The sequence below is a fragment of the Westerdykella ornata genome (genome assembly GCF_010094085.1).
Source record: "Westerdykella ornata strain CBS 379.55 unplaced genomic scaffold EI97scaffold_48, whole genome shotgun sequence".
Classification (NCBI taxonomy): Eukaryota; Fungi; Ascomycota; class Dothideomycetes; order Pleosporales; family Sporormiaceae; genus Westerdykella; species Westerdykella ornata.
In genome coordinates, this window is record NW_022986898.1 from 119,039 (window position 1) to 131,793 (window position 12,755).

General features: G+C 51.0%; 8 protein-coding genes across 8 annotated transcripts; 6 read left to right on the top strand and 2 right to left on the bottom strand.

Annotated features, from left to right (window-relative positions):
• Window positions 1-1,174: 1,174 nt before the first annotated feature.
• On the top strand, window positions 1,175-2,087 carry EI97DRAFT_366464 (uncharacterized protein; the record flags this gene model as incomplete). Its single annotated transcript, XM_033795032.1, has 3 exons — window positions 1,175-1,298; window positions 1,448-1,639; window positions 1,690-2,087. Coding segments are annotated over 3 exons (714 nt in total), but the record flags the coding sequence as incomplete, so codon positions are not given.
• Window positions 2,088-2,497: 410 nt separating this feature from the next.
• On the bottom strand, window positions 2,498-4,078 carry EI97DRAFT_485879 (DnaJ-domain-containing protein; the record flags this gene model as incomplete). The annotated part of the gene is made up of 4 exons (XM_033802153.1): window positions 2,498-2,981; window positions 3,030-3,038; window positions 3,290-3,803; window positions 3,902-4,078. The coding sequence occupies 4 exons, from the start codon at window positions 4,076-4,078 to the stop codon at window positions 2,923-2,925; spliced, it is 759 nt and encodes a 252-aa protein (XP_033649426.1). The 3' UTR covers window positions 2,498-2,922.
• A 980-nt stretch (window positions 4,079-5,058) lies between these two features.
• On the top strand, window positions 5,059-6,493 carry EI97DRAFT_446267 (uncharacterized protein; the record flags this gene model as incomplete). The annotated part of the gene is made up of 7 exons (XM_033800016.1): window positions 5,059-5,119; window positions 5,206-5,247; window positions 5,330-5,368; window positions 5,502-5,653; window positions 5,800-5,809; window positions 5,854-6,130; window positions 6,370-6,493. The coding sequence occupies 7 exons, from the start codon at window positions 5,059-5,061 to the stop codon at window positions 6,491-6,493; spliced, it is 705 nt and encodes a 234-aa protein (XP_033649427.1).
• Window positions 6,494-6,988: 495 nt separating this feature from the next.
• EI97DRAFT_242565 (uncharacterized protein) lies at window positions 6,989-7,907 on the top strand. The gene is made up of 2 exons (XM_033794072.1): window positions 6,989-7,617; window positions 7,664-7,907. Exon 1 carries the CDS (start codon window positions 7,066-7,068, stop codon window positions 7,513-7,515), a length of 450 nt encoding a protein of 149 aa, XP_033649428.1. The 5' UTR covers window positions 6,989-7,065; the 3' UTR covers window positions 7,516-7,617; window positions 7,664-7,907.
• On the top strand, window positions 7,696-7,938 carry EI97DRAFT_387014 (uncharacterized protein; the record flags this gene model as incomplete). Its single annotated transcript, XM_033796097.1, has 1 exon — window positions 7,696-7,938. One exon carries the CDS (start codon window positions 7,696-7,698, stop codon window positions 7,936-7,938), a length of 243 nt encoding a protein of 80 aa, XP_033649429.1.
• Window positions 7,939-7,978: 40 nt separating this feature from the next.
• EI97DRAFT_386972 (putative mitochondrial phosphate carrier protein) lies at window positions 7,979-9,167 on the top strand (the record flags this gene model as incomplete). Its single annotated transcript, XM_033796094.1, has 4 exons — window positions 7,979-8,136; window positions 8,254-8,673; window positions 8,735-9,080; window positions 9,132-9,167. The coding sequence occupies 4 exons, from the start codon at window positions 7,979-7,981 to the stop codon at window positions 9,165-9,167; spliced, it is 960 nt and encodes a 319-aa protein (XP_033649430.1).
• A 362-nt stretch (window positions 9,168-9,529) lies between these two features.
• On the bottom strand, window positions 9,530-9,754 carry EI97DRAFT_386970 (uncharacterized protein; the record flags this gene model as incomplete). Its single annotated transcript, XM_033796093.1, has 2 exons — window positions 9,530-9,596; window positions 9,654-9,754. Coding segments are annotated over 2 exons (168 nt in total), but the record flags the coding sequence as incomplete, so codon positions are not given.
• Window positions 9,755-11,457: 1,703 nt separating this feature from the next.
• EI97DRAFT_497004 (uncharacterized protein) lies at window positions 11,458-12,283 on the top strand (the record flags this gene model as incomplete). The annotated part of the gene is made up of 1 exon (XM_033802495.1): window positions 11,458-12,283. Exon 1 carries the CDS (start codon window positions 11,471-11,473, stop codon window positions 12,281-12,283), a length of 813 nt encoding a protein of 270 aa, XP_033649432.1. The 5' UTR covers window positions 11,458-11,470.
• Between the last annotated feature and the right edge of the window lie 472 nt (window positions 12,284-12,755).

Genomic DNA, 12,755 nt, shown 5'->3' on the forward strand with positions numbered 1-12,755 from the left:
TGATTTCCTCAGGAATAGAACTAGGACCCCAGGATCTTATAAGATGAAGCTGCTGATAAAGCTGCTGATGAAGCTGTAGATATCTAAGATGGAGGATAGAGGAGAGGGAGGAGGGGGAGGAGGGGGTGCCCGGGTAATACTGTGTAGGAAAATAGGGGGCGGCTGCCAAGGATGAATGTACCTGGTCATCCTTCCGCACCTCTGAGGCAGAAGTTTCATTATATCGCTCGAAATCCCCGCCAATTGCCCTCTCGAGATCCCCGCTAATTGCCCTCCCGCCGAGGAGACGTATGAGATATGGGATAGGGTATTTAATGGTTAAATAAGCGTGGAGTCGTTGGGTAGTAATTCAGATAAGGATCGCGAGGAGGATAGTAATAATATGTAAGGACTGCGAAAAGGATCGTAACGAGGATGAGGAGGATCGCCAGGAGGATCGTAAGGAGCGCCACCAACAGTCAAAGGAGCGCCGGGGTACTAAAATTCATCGTCAGCGGGTGGCCCCCGTAGCCGAAATACGAAGAGTTGCCATCTAAGATAGACTATCCAAACCTAAACTTCGATTGAGTATCGGATCGGCCAGCCATTTTCCCATAACAAAATCTGCGAAAACGGCCAGAAACACGCAAACTTTGAAGAAGCGCTGCATAGCTAACTTAGCAGGCTTTTAGCTAATTAAACCCTTGTTTTGTCACCCTTGCGACTCCGTGCGACCCCCTGCTTTTTTCCGTTGGACGTAGGAACTGGTATGCCCTCCATTATAAGTCCACTTACAGTACCGTGTACGTGATCGACCTATGAGCAGAAATATGGCTCTGAAATGGGGGCCAACATGAATGCTCCATTTCGTGGAACCGGACAGGCCCTTTATATATGGCAGGAGCCTCCACTGCATCCGTAGATAGTCAACAGGGCGATTTTTCCACTGCGACTCTCATCAATCACCTGACGCCCTGCGTCCACCATGTCCCTCCTTACCCACCAAGGAGTCCGCAATATCCAGGTCTTCGTCGCTGCGACCGTGGTCCTGACTCTGTTCTTCACCTTGAACCACCTCGGTGGAGATGCCGTCAGGGCGGCCGACCATGTCAAGCTGCCGGACAAGGTCAGTGGCCCAGTCGGTATTCCAAGCGCCGCCTCTCATGTGTCGGAACCGCCCGAACCAAAGCCAGCAAACGCGACGCTCGATTTTCAAGAGATTATCTACCTGAGCATGCCGTATCGGACCGACAGACAGGACCAGCTGTCGCTCATTGCTGCTGTGTCGGGGTTGAAGCTCACCATGCTTCCTGGTGTACGTGTGCATAAGCGGAAGCTCAAGTCAAAGGCTCCTTGCTGATGATCCCGTTTGGATAGGTTCCGGGAGACGGTATCCATCCCAAAGCCCTGCCAGGCCATATTGGGGAACACGATATTGCCGGAACGCCGGCGATGGGTATTTGGAGAGCGCATGCGAACGCATGGCGTTATATAATCGACAACGATATTCAGAGTGCGCTCATCATTGAGGATGACGTGGACTGGGACGTGAATATCAAGGACATCATGGGCTTGATGAACTGGCAGCTTCGATACAACAACACGATCCGGTGGGGTGCGGGCAACGTGCAGCAAGGCTGGAATGAGGACTGTCCTTATGGTAAGAAGGAATGGAATTCCTCGTTGCGAAGTCCTCTGTACTGATTCGAGCAGGCTGCGACTGGGACGAACTTTTCGTAGGCCAATGCGACGGCAAGCATAACCCTGAGCGCCTCGACCTGCATTCCGTTTTCCCCGACCCAAACTCGGACAAGTTGGAGAATATGCCCGATTGGGTGCAGAAAGATATGACAGAGGTGTGGAATCTTACTGAATCCGAGGGCATCCGGGTCCTCTCGGCCACCTTCCAGCCCATCTGCCTCATGGGATACGGAGTCTCGCGGATGGGCGCCATGCGCATGCTGTACAGAATTGGCGGCTGGCTCCCCTTTCAAGATCCGGTGGACCTCGAGATTGCAAGGCGGACGGCTGAGGGCGGTCTCAGCGGATACACTCTGACCCCTCCCGCCTTCACCTCTTGGCGTGTCGGCGGAAGCCAAGACTCAGATAACGAACCCGGCCTGGCCGCCCAGCCGGTGAATAGAGACGGCCCGTCCAAGGGTTTCAGCTTGGGGATGAAGAACTCGGTACGCAAACATCTCAAGACGTACTTTGAGAAGAATTACTGGGCCGATATGGAGAAGAACCGCGTTTTGCAAGAGGAGGACCGGTGAAATTCGATGAACCGACCTGCTGCATTTTCGTGACTCGTCTTATTAATGTGACGATCGATTTCGGGTTGTAAGGATTATAGAGAAAAGGAAAGGGTTTTCGGGCAACATAGCATGATCATGTCGGGCGGAGTTCTACTTACTTCCTTTGCCTTACTGCATTTGGGAGCGGCCAATCGTTGCGGCTGCGCTAGGTACACACTTTCTCCTTTGTCACACTTCATCATTGCTCTTTCCTCCTTACGGATTCATCTCCTTTTCTCCTTGTTTTGCAACGGCGGCCTTGGGCTCCGCCTTCTCGTGGAGTATTACATGTGGAACTAGGCGTCCGATACCCGGGGCAATCTTTGCCATCCAACTCAATCTTCATCCCAACGAACTATGTCTGAGACACAGGATGTAAAGAGTCAAGCTCTTTCTGTAAGATCATTGTAGAGCGTATGCTTCATTCGCAGTCAAGGCTTATGTTTACTAGCTTCGTTGGCATAAAAGTATGTGCCCCTCGCGCAACGACTCTTGCTGTGAGAGTTGCGGAATAGATCAAGGAAGATCGTTATTCGCCCTGGCCGCGGCCCTCTCGCGGATCTGGCTGTATACTCCTAGGTCCTTTCTCCTCGCCCATCTAGATGTATTGTGTGAGACGGGATTCCCGGTTAGGGAAGTACACTTTTACTTAACGACGCGTGTCAAGTGCAGCGGTGTAGGATAGGTATGTTCCTTCCTCCTTTGATACTGTGGGAAGACAAAAGACTGTTATCAAAAGCTAGTCTTAACAAGTACCTTGACGTACTAACCTGTTACAGTAGTAAGCACAATGTAATCTCAAACCCGGGACCTGGACACTTCTGTCTCATGTTAGCATAGCTGTACAAATTCAAGATACTCTGACCAGGCGCAATCCCTCCCTTCTCAATCAGCCACTCCGATTTCCCCCTCCCCCACTGACCCTGTTTTTCCCCACTCGGAGCCCAATCAACTCACCATCTCGTCAACCTCTTCCAACATCCTCTCCAGGCGGTGCATGCACCCTTTGCACGTACATTCCGCCTCCGTGGGAAAATACCCAAGCACGGAGGCATTCTTCACGTGCTGCCTGATTTCCCAGTTCACCCAGGCGCCCTGGTTCCAGTCGCTTGTATCCCCCTCCTCCTCTTCTTCTTCTTCCTTATCCTCCTCCTCCTCCTCCTCCTCCTCCTCCTCCTCTCCCTCCTTCTCTTCCCCGTTCTCAACCTCTCCTTCTTTCTCATCCTCCTCGTCCCTCTCCCCGTTCTTCTCCTGCCCAAAACCCTCACCCAGCTCTCCAACCCCATTGTCACCAGCAGCGAAAACCGCACCTAGTCTCTCTCTCCCTTCAGCCTCTTCCTTGGTCCTCGTCGCGATTGCACTTGCCTTCTCCCTCTCCATCTCAACCTCCCTCCGCCTCCTCTCCTCGTCCTGCTGCCACAAAAGCACACTGGCCCTATACTCGGCCCATTGCTGCGCGACGTAGGCGTATTCATTGTCGTAGAAGAGCCTCTGGATAGGGGAGGAGAGAACCGAATACGCGGTCTGGACCTATAGTTGGAGAGGGAACTGTCAGTGTAATCCTAGCACATCCACGCGGACACCACCGTTCCAGAGATTTGCGAAAAGGATCAATCACACATGCGTACCTGGCGGAACTCGACCGCGTCAATGGTCTGACCCGGAGCGATCTTGTCCGGATGCGTCTCCTGCGCTCGCCGGTGGTACGCGCGACGGATGGCTGCGGTGGACGCGGTGAAGGGGATGCCGAGGTCGGCGTAATAGTCGCGGGTTGTGGGCTCGGTCGGGGGAGCGGTAGGTGACATGGTGATGCGATGCGATGTGAGGATGCGCCAACGATATAATCCGTTGTGGTCTGAAGTCGCGGCAGAGTGTCGAGGATGCGGTCGTGGGAGAATGCAGGGGGAAATCCGAGGTGTAAACGCACGACAGGCGCGCGAGGTTGCGCGCGTTGTGTAAACATGGACTGGAGCGCGTCCTCCTTTTGCATGTTTTGATTGCTGCGTTGGCTGGTGGGTACGTTAATGACGCGTTTTCCTACTCAAAGCACGGGTACGTCGGTGAAAGACTGGACGCGAGAAGTACCACGTTGAGACTCCGGCAAGGCATGGAGGGCTCCGTAGCACTTTAGTTTGCTATTTACAATGCGTGTGGAAAGGGTTTTTATCATCTTAACCGTGGTCGCATTCAAAATCAAATCCAAGGTCGAGATCGAGTCGGGGCTTATGGGTGCGATCTAGACGTCCGTTGTTCCAGTACTGAGCAAGCCGGCGCGTGGCATTGAACTCGAGCTGCACTATGTTGAAGCCATGGGCCACTTGCCACATGATTAGGCCACGGCATAGACAGAAGCCATGCACACTCTTTTGTATTACCAGCAACGCTCAGCGTCCGTGTGTTCCTGTGCATATCGCTGGTGAAAATGAAAGCAGCAGACATACCATTTTCCTTCACTCTAAGAAAACAGTTGAGATAGGCCATAAGGATCCTGGAAAACGCCCCGGATCCATTCGATTCTATGCAGGAAGACTGGAAACCAGTTTCGGTCCCCGGATGCCACCGAGCAGGACCGGAAATCTTGTTCACCAGACTGCATTTCGAAGGCCCGCCACTCCAAGAACGCGCTTTACTCCCACTGTGTTCTGTAACTCCGCCTGGAGCCAGCTCATCCCACACACAGTGTCCGCCTTCACTGCCTCGAGTTGGGGAGGATGCTGATATTGCAGCATGAAAGTTACACATGAGCTCAACCCACGCTCGCATTCACTGCCAACTACGGCTCACCATGCCAGATGGATGCCCTCATGGTGTTATCATCCAACTTCAACCACTCGTCAGTCTCTGCGGTAGGCTCAACTGATACTGTCAATTGGGGTGATGTTTCAAGCACTCTTTGAGGTGTTCTCGAAGACCATCTTGACGAATCTGACAGCCGAAGGCTCCGCTGCCCTCGTGGAAAATACTGTTCAAGATGGTAAGCAGAATATTTCGAGAAGGAATCCACAGTCACTCTAGCTAGAATTAGATGTCTGCCACTAATATACCCGTCCTACTAGACTTAGTCAGCGGGTCAGCTTCTAACAAAGCCCCTGAAGGTATGAAGGACGAGTTTCGAGAGGAGCAAGAAGTTTATCCTTTCCTTGCGGCGTGGGCCCAGCGGTGTGGACGATAGCATCATAAGAGAGGACGACGGCTGGAGTAACGTTGGAATTATCTCGACTCCGATAGCCATTAATCTACGCAAAACCGCTGCTGATGAGTCGGTTGTCTGCATCGTTTCAGGACCGAATGCTGACAAGGAGATTTCGAAGAAGGACCAACAGTGGACCGATCTGATCTCAACATCCATAGGACTTCTAGACAGCGCTACCGAGGAGACTGTGAGTTGCGGCCACTCATTGACAGATGAAGGGCATGGTACATGAAGATATGTAGATGAAGAGTGGGGTCACATAGGCGTTGTCTAGCTTCCCAACCTGCTAGACCTATACAACTATAGACAAATTCTATGAAGTATATTCTTTAGGCCGCCGCGAGTAAGTTCTACTTGATATCTGCACTGTTTACAACTGTAACGAAGACATCCGCAAGTTCTTTCAACGTCATATCCGTGACCTCATCTCCGCTCGCCCAAGGAATGTCTCTATCCCCGACTCCATCTTCCACGACGACAACATCGTGCCCATGCTTGAATCCTTCCCGCGCGGTTGTCGATATGCACACATGAGCCATCTAACCAGTCAAAACGATCTTCTTTATACCCAAACACTTCAACGTCTCATCGAGCGAGGTTTCTATGAACGAGCCAGGGAACTGTTTCTAGATAACCTCCTCACCATCCTGCACGAACGCATACTGTCAGTTATAGGATAACAAATCTTTGTATCTACGGCTTGTACCTTGGGTTTAAGCTCCGCAAACTCTTTCAAACATCGATGTGCTTGTAGTACTCTTTCTTGCACGTCTCGCGCATTGGCGGAAAGCTAGCCGCATTAACCCACGTCGGCAAGAGACGAGACTCTCGACGAAACTGCAACCCTTGATTGTGGGGAAGATAGAACATAGGTTAAGGGGTAATGTCCTAAACCTTCTACAGGCAGCCTCGGACAGCCAACCAACGTCAACAGATCAATAAGAAATCCAAGCAGTTTTCTTTCGAATACTTGCTTAGCAGCCTCCCCGACAGATACTGTATAATTATCCTCGCGTCTAGAGAATAACTACGGAACATTGCAACCATCCGTGCTACGTTGCAATATCCCTGTTTTATAAGAATTTGGAAAGTTGAAGATAGGCATCTGCTTACGACTGCGAGGTGCAAATAATGTCCTAAGCAACCGTTCAAAAATTTAGGGAGAGGGTCGGCTGCCGGTCCCCTCCTTGATTATATCAACCTAACCGCCGGCACGGGCACCACTTGCGTGCGCGAAGTAGCTGTGGGTGGCAACTGTGGACAAATGTAGATGGCAACCCAGAGAGAAACATTAGAGTTCTACCATAGCTCGAAAAGGCACGGGTAACCGAGTGCCTCACCTAGACTTCGACTAGTGTGCCGGTATAGAATGCATGCTGTGTATGTGATGGCGTTCAAACATGAAAGGCTCGGCCTAACAGCATTCACCTTTTGAGCTGGAACGCTCGGGCGGATTTCGGGACCCCGCGAATAATTTGGAAATACTCGAGTGCTGGGTTTTGTTAGATGCAAACCCCCTGTTGTCCGCAAATCTAGGCTGTGTGTTCCTAACATACACAGTACCTACATAACGAGCCTGGACCCTTTCCTGACAGGAAGATGCTAAATCAGTTCCGCCATCCGCTTGGCTGGAACGGGCATTGCGTGGCTGACTCACTGCACCACCCCATGGGGTGTCCCGAGTATTGTGGTACGACTGTAAAATCTCTCAACGACGACGAGGGCCTGTGCTCCGGTTATATCTCAAAGTGGTGTGACATCGCCAGTTTCGATGAGAGCAGACGGGCCTCGAAGGAATCGAGACTCTGCCAGCGCCTATTCACATGTGTCTGTGAGACAAGTCGGGCACCAATCGCCTCCCTCGGCCCTGACTTCTCACTTCTCTTAACTGGGAACCAGCTCTCCTGCCGTTACCCTCAATTTCCTCTCAAAAATTGTCGTTCAACCTTTCCATTCATTCCTGTTTTGATCTTTCCTGCAGTTTTGTGCTCTCTTCTATCTCTGTTTTGCTCAGAACCTTACCGCGAGCTCATCGGCTATCGCTGTTGACCGAACCGCACATACCTCTTCCAAGAGTCGTCTGTATACATCTCTGCAAGCCTCGCCCATACAACGTAGTTTCCCAGGCGTCCTTTCTGCCGATCTTCCAAAGTGAGTTGAAACAACTTGTACTCTGTCCAGAGGTTAACTCTTATAGCATTCCGGCCAAAACACTTCGACACCGCAACGATGATAATCACGCGTGGAGTCTCCTTGACGAATTTCCTCGTGGCCTCATCTGCGCTAGGGTTCCAGGTGTTTGTTTTATATCCATGGCATCTGCGGCTAGACGATGATTTTGAAGCTTTGAAGAAGGAACATTTTCGGGTCTTGCGCACCGTTGAGGGTGCCCTACAGGGTACGCGCAGCGACGAACAATGGAAGAGTATTCGAGAGCAGCTCGGCGAGCTACGTGAGAAAAAGTCGATCTAAAGAAGTCGTTCTCATAGCAATGCTTATATTCCACAGCATAATGCCTAAGCTTCTAGCTTCCCCTATGTCCGATGTGCCTATGAAGACTGCAACTAGCACGATGGATAAACTCACAGGGCTTCCACTTTACGCAAGATATGCTTTCGCTGGTGCAGTTTGTTGCTCATTTACCCACGCCGTAATCACTCCTATCGATGTGTAAGCTGTTGATCCCCTTCAGAAAAAAAATTATCCTGTTTCTCATCGACTGACTGAGCCACTGGCCGAAGCATCATACGCTTTCAACGAAGCGCGAAACGCTAACGGGTCCTATAGTATCAAGACGAGAATTCAGCTTGACCCTGGGACGTATAACCGTGGAATGTTTCACGGTTTGCGAAAAGTTGCCGCTGAGGACGGAGCCCGGGCTCTTTTGGCCGGATTTGGCCCAACCGTCGCGGGGTATTTTGTGCAGGGCGCATTCAAGTTTGGAGGCTACGAGTTCTTCAAGCAACAAGCTATCAATTGGCTTGGGCAGGATGCGGCGTCCAGGAATCGCCACACTGTTTACCTTACCTCATCTGCCGTCGCCGAGTTCCTTGGTGATATAGCTCTCTGTCCTTTTGAGGCGGTTCGCATCCGCCTGGTTTCTGAGCCAACATTTGCTCCTGGTCTATGGGACGGTTTCAGCAGGATGACGAGGGAAGAGGGAATCAGGGGATTGTACTCTGGGCTGGGGCCAATCCTACTCAAACAGTAAGCACTCCTGACCGAATCTTCACAGTCTTCCGGGGCTTGGGTAACGATGTTTCCGTAGAGTCCCATATACAATGGCAACGTTTGTTGTATATGAAAATGTCTCAGGATTAGCGTACAGGGCGGTAGATAAATCGGCCGTTTCCAACCTCGCAGTCACTGGAATCAACCTTGGCTCGGGACTCGTCGCTGGTATGGCAGCCGCTCTGGTCTCACAACCAGCAGACACGATGTTGAGCAGGATCAACAAGGAGAAGGGTCGGCCAGGACAAAGAACGATCCACCGACTGTTCGAAATCGCAAGAGATCTTGGAATTCGCGGCAGCTACGCCGGTATTCGCGCCCGTCTGGTCATGGAGGGTGGTATGACTGCCGGTCAGTTCGCCATCTACGGCCACATCAAACAGGTACAGTGCCTCCCACGGTCACATAAAAACCTCAAACTAATGATGGCAAAGGCTGTCGGTACAACTGGCGGTGTCGAGATCATGTAGTCGGCTAGGGGCAAATACGCTACGAGAATCTTGTTCACTCCAAATGATTAAGGCTTCACCCAGTTGCCACACTACATTTTCGTGCAAAAACGAAGAACGCCACCCTTGTGGCGATACTGATAGTCTTGAGGAAGCGATTGAGCGACCCGCGCAGGGGATGAATTGCATTGCCTTGTTGGGCACCAGTATCCACGACATATACGATGGCACCATCTGGCTTTAGTTTCGGCGACTGGGATAGGCAATCCGTCAATTGCCATCCCAGTCTGAATCCAACGGAATGCCTTGTCTATTGAACTACAAATGTGGGATAAAGTTGAACCTTCACGATCGTATGCTTTCCAATGAGCGGCGATGCTAGCTCATACACGCTTTTGACTGGATTGTCCTCTTTCGCCCCTTACCCATAGGGAAACTCCGTCTCTGCGGCTCGAGATGAGCGAAAAATTCACAGTTCTGAGTACCATCAGACTGACTCGGTCTGACTCAGTCTCGCAGTTGTTCAAATATTGTGCATGCGAGTGTATTCCGGCAACCAATGCTCGAAGAAACCTTCGTGATCCCACCTCTGCGGTTTCTCCCATCAACCGCCGTATGGTTCACAAGTGAGGTGTGAATGTGAAGCTCGCATGCTGGTCCAATATTGTGACGCACAGTCCCGGATCAGATAATTGGTAACGACTTGTGTGTTCGACCTTGGTAGTAAGAGGCGAGCTTCGCGTGTGGCCTATACATAATCCTTGAAAGAGCTTTGATAAGGGATATCTGTGCGGGCCGTTTTGCGAACGAGGGACGGCTTCCCAAGCCTAAGCAAGCTCACCTGGCTTGCATAGCACCAAACTCCTGTTCCGAGTTCAAACGGTCGATGATATCGCCCAGCAAGGCCTCCAGCATCCCTTCCGTACGCATGAACGCCGCACCACTACTCATCACCAGAAGATGCGGTGTATTGTCGGATTCGTGGTGCCTTCCTTCAGATTTTGCAGAAGCAAAACTGCAGGAAATATGCGCCAATGACGTTCACATTTAGAGTCGACTTAAGACCCTCCGCAACGCTCCAACTGCGCATTGACCCGTAGGTCCTTTGCAGGTCTTTGTATCCCCGTTTTGCGGTTCACTTCACGGGCGTACATAAACTCAAATCCATCTCCCACACCTCTGCAATACCAACGTCACTAGTATCTGCCTCTATCCAGGCTTTAGCTTCTTGACTTCTGTAAATGATCGAACTACGAGGATCACCCGCGCCGCGTAACGAGCGAGGTGAATGGCGCATTCATAGCCGGAGCTAGTCTTGGAGCCAGTAACCATATATGTACGACCGGCAAATACGGATGGAGTGGAATTGGAAGTCGCTCGGATGGAGCCCAATAATGCTGCGAGAATCATGGCTTGCTAAGAGAGGTTGCGTGCACGAAAGACGATGTGCGCTGAATATTGCGAAGATGCATAGCATCTAGAAAATGCTGGAGTGTCCACATCCAGCAAGTGATTCAGAGCAACTTCTGTGGGCGTTTTTTGGGTACGTTCCCCGTTCTGCTCCTCCGACTTCAACTCAGTTTCCGCATGACCGTGGAGATAGCGGTTATATAAATGTAGATTTCTGTATTCAACCGCGCTATTGTGCTGATTATCTCCGATGCAGCAGGTTTAGAACGTTGCAAACAAAGTCAACCAACGAGATTGTTAACCCAATTGTGCGTTGCGCACTGTCTCTCCACCACGACTTGTTACTCATCGAGGCAAGTTAACTACAGAGAGAGCATTCGCATTCACTTGCTGTGAGCTAGACCGAAGTTTGACGTAGCTACACCTTCGAGTATGTCGATGTTCGCCTGTCTTGAAGATCTGAATATGTAAGGAGACAGTCTCCGTCACCTGAGCGATTCTGACCATCAACCCTGGGTGTGATTCCTCCCTTCCTGGCCCTGATCGTAGGGACCATTTGACCTTGCCTCCATCATTTGCCGAACGCAAACACGCCGCTTGTTCTCGGCAGCGTGGGAAAATGCCGCCATACGACCTATTAATCTGTCGATAGACTACTCCGTGGAGAACCCTGAAAGCGTCTACGACAAATAGATGGTCGCGACTTGCTCTTCCAATCAGCTTCCTAATGATTGATAGGAAGCGAGGTCCCATTTACCGGCACCTGAATCCCTGCTTCAGCATATGAGGAGTGATCGGCAGCAGCCATATCACCCTGCTGCTTGGTAGAAACAGCGAAGGCTTAAATGGACCTCAGATGCTCTTCTTGACTATCAACATCACTCACACCTCGTCATTCAACCAAATATCTGACAATGTTGTCCAGTACTCTTAAATCGGCTCTACTCACGATTGCACTCATTGCTGCATATGCGCAATCCATTGTAGCAGCAGAATGCACTCGAGAAGGACTCCTCTCTGCGGCATATAGTTATCTAGCCGCCCAGTCCACTGGCCAACTTTCCGCACTCAAGCTGTCGTCGACGAACTTCACCTACCAACAGAACAACAAGGTCTCGGATATTGCCAAAGGGCTTCTCTCGCAGTCATACAAAATTGACCTCAACCGTTCAACTGCTGATACCGTGGCTTGCGCATCGTACACCATGTGGATTTCTTCGACGGGAAGTAAGCCCTATGTAGTGGGCACCCAGATCAGACATCACGACAACGATACCTCAGAGATAACAATGATTGACACCATTGCGGCAACCACCGGCGACCTTTTCTTCAATGCGAAAAAGACCTTGGACTATATCAAAGCGGAGGATTGGACAACCATCATGCCGGCTTCTTCCCGACCGTCGCGCGACGTCCTCAAAGCGGCCGGGGACGCCTACCTGGATATGTGGACTGATGCGAAGGCGGCGGACAGGATTCCCTGGGGTACGGACTGCGAAAGAGTCGAGGGTTCGATGTATACGAAGCCATGTGGCGGATCTTTGCCTCGGGGCGGCAGCAAGAAAGCCAACGGCATGCGAAGATACGTAATCGATGAAGAAGCAGGCAGTGTGGACGTCCTTTGTCAGTTTGATAGCTTGGGGAACATGCCTGATAGCCACGAGATTCGGATTGTCGCAGGGAAAGTTAAGTACGTGCACACGATTACGGTAGGGAGAGTAGGGTAATTAGGTACTTCTCGAAGCTGTTAACAAATAAGCTAGCGTACAGGGTTCCTGATCACCCAGGGTTCCTGATCACTTCCCAAATCGCGCACCCCTCAGAGAAATCGTGATTATTTCAATCAACCTAGTTACAATTGCCACTCTGTACACATAGATTGCAGAGTTTTTGCAGCTGTTTCAGCTGCAACTCTCTCTGCTTCTTTTTCTCTAGGATTACTACTGTTTTGCTCCTGTAGAAGAGCAGATGCCCGTACTGCTATCATAATAGTATCTACATCTGCAAAGCATTGATTTGGATCCATGCGAACTTTCTTTCATGGCTGTTGAGGCTTAAGAGCCTCGAGTTGACTCTGCAATCTTTTGTTCTCTGTTTCTAACTCTGCTGCTCGTGTATTTGCAGTTGCAATTGCCTTGCCTGCTTTCTCAAAGAGCTGGTGAACCTTGCGGCCTATACTCTGCTCTCTGTGAAGTGCTC

Coding starts and splice junctions, on each gene's coding strand:
- EI97DRAFT_242565 (XM_033794072.1), top strand. CDS start 7,066: ATGCTAAATCAGTTCCGCCATCCGCTTGGCTGGAACGGGCATTGCGTG.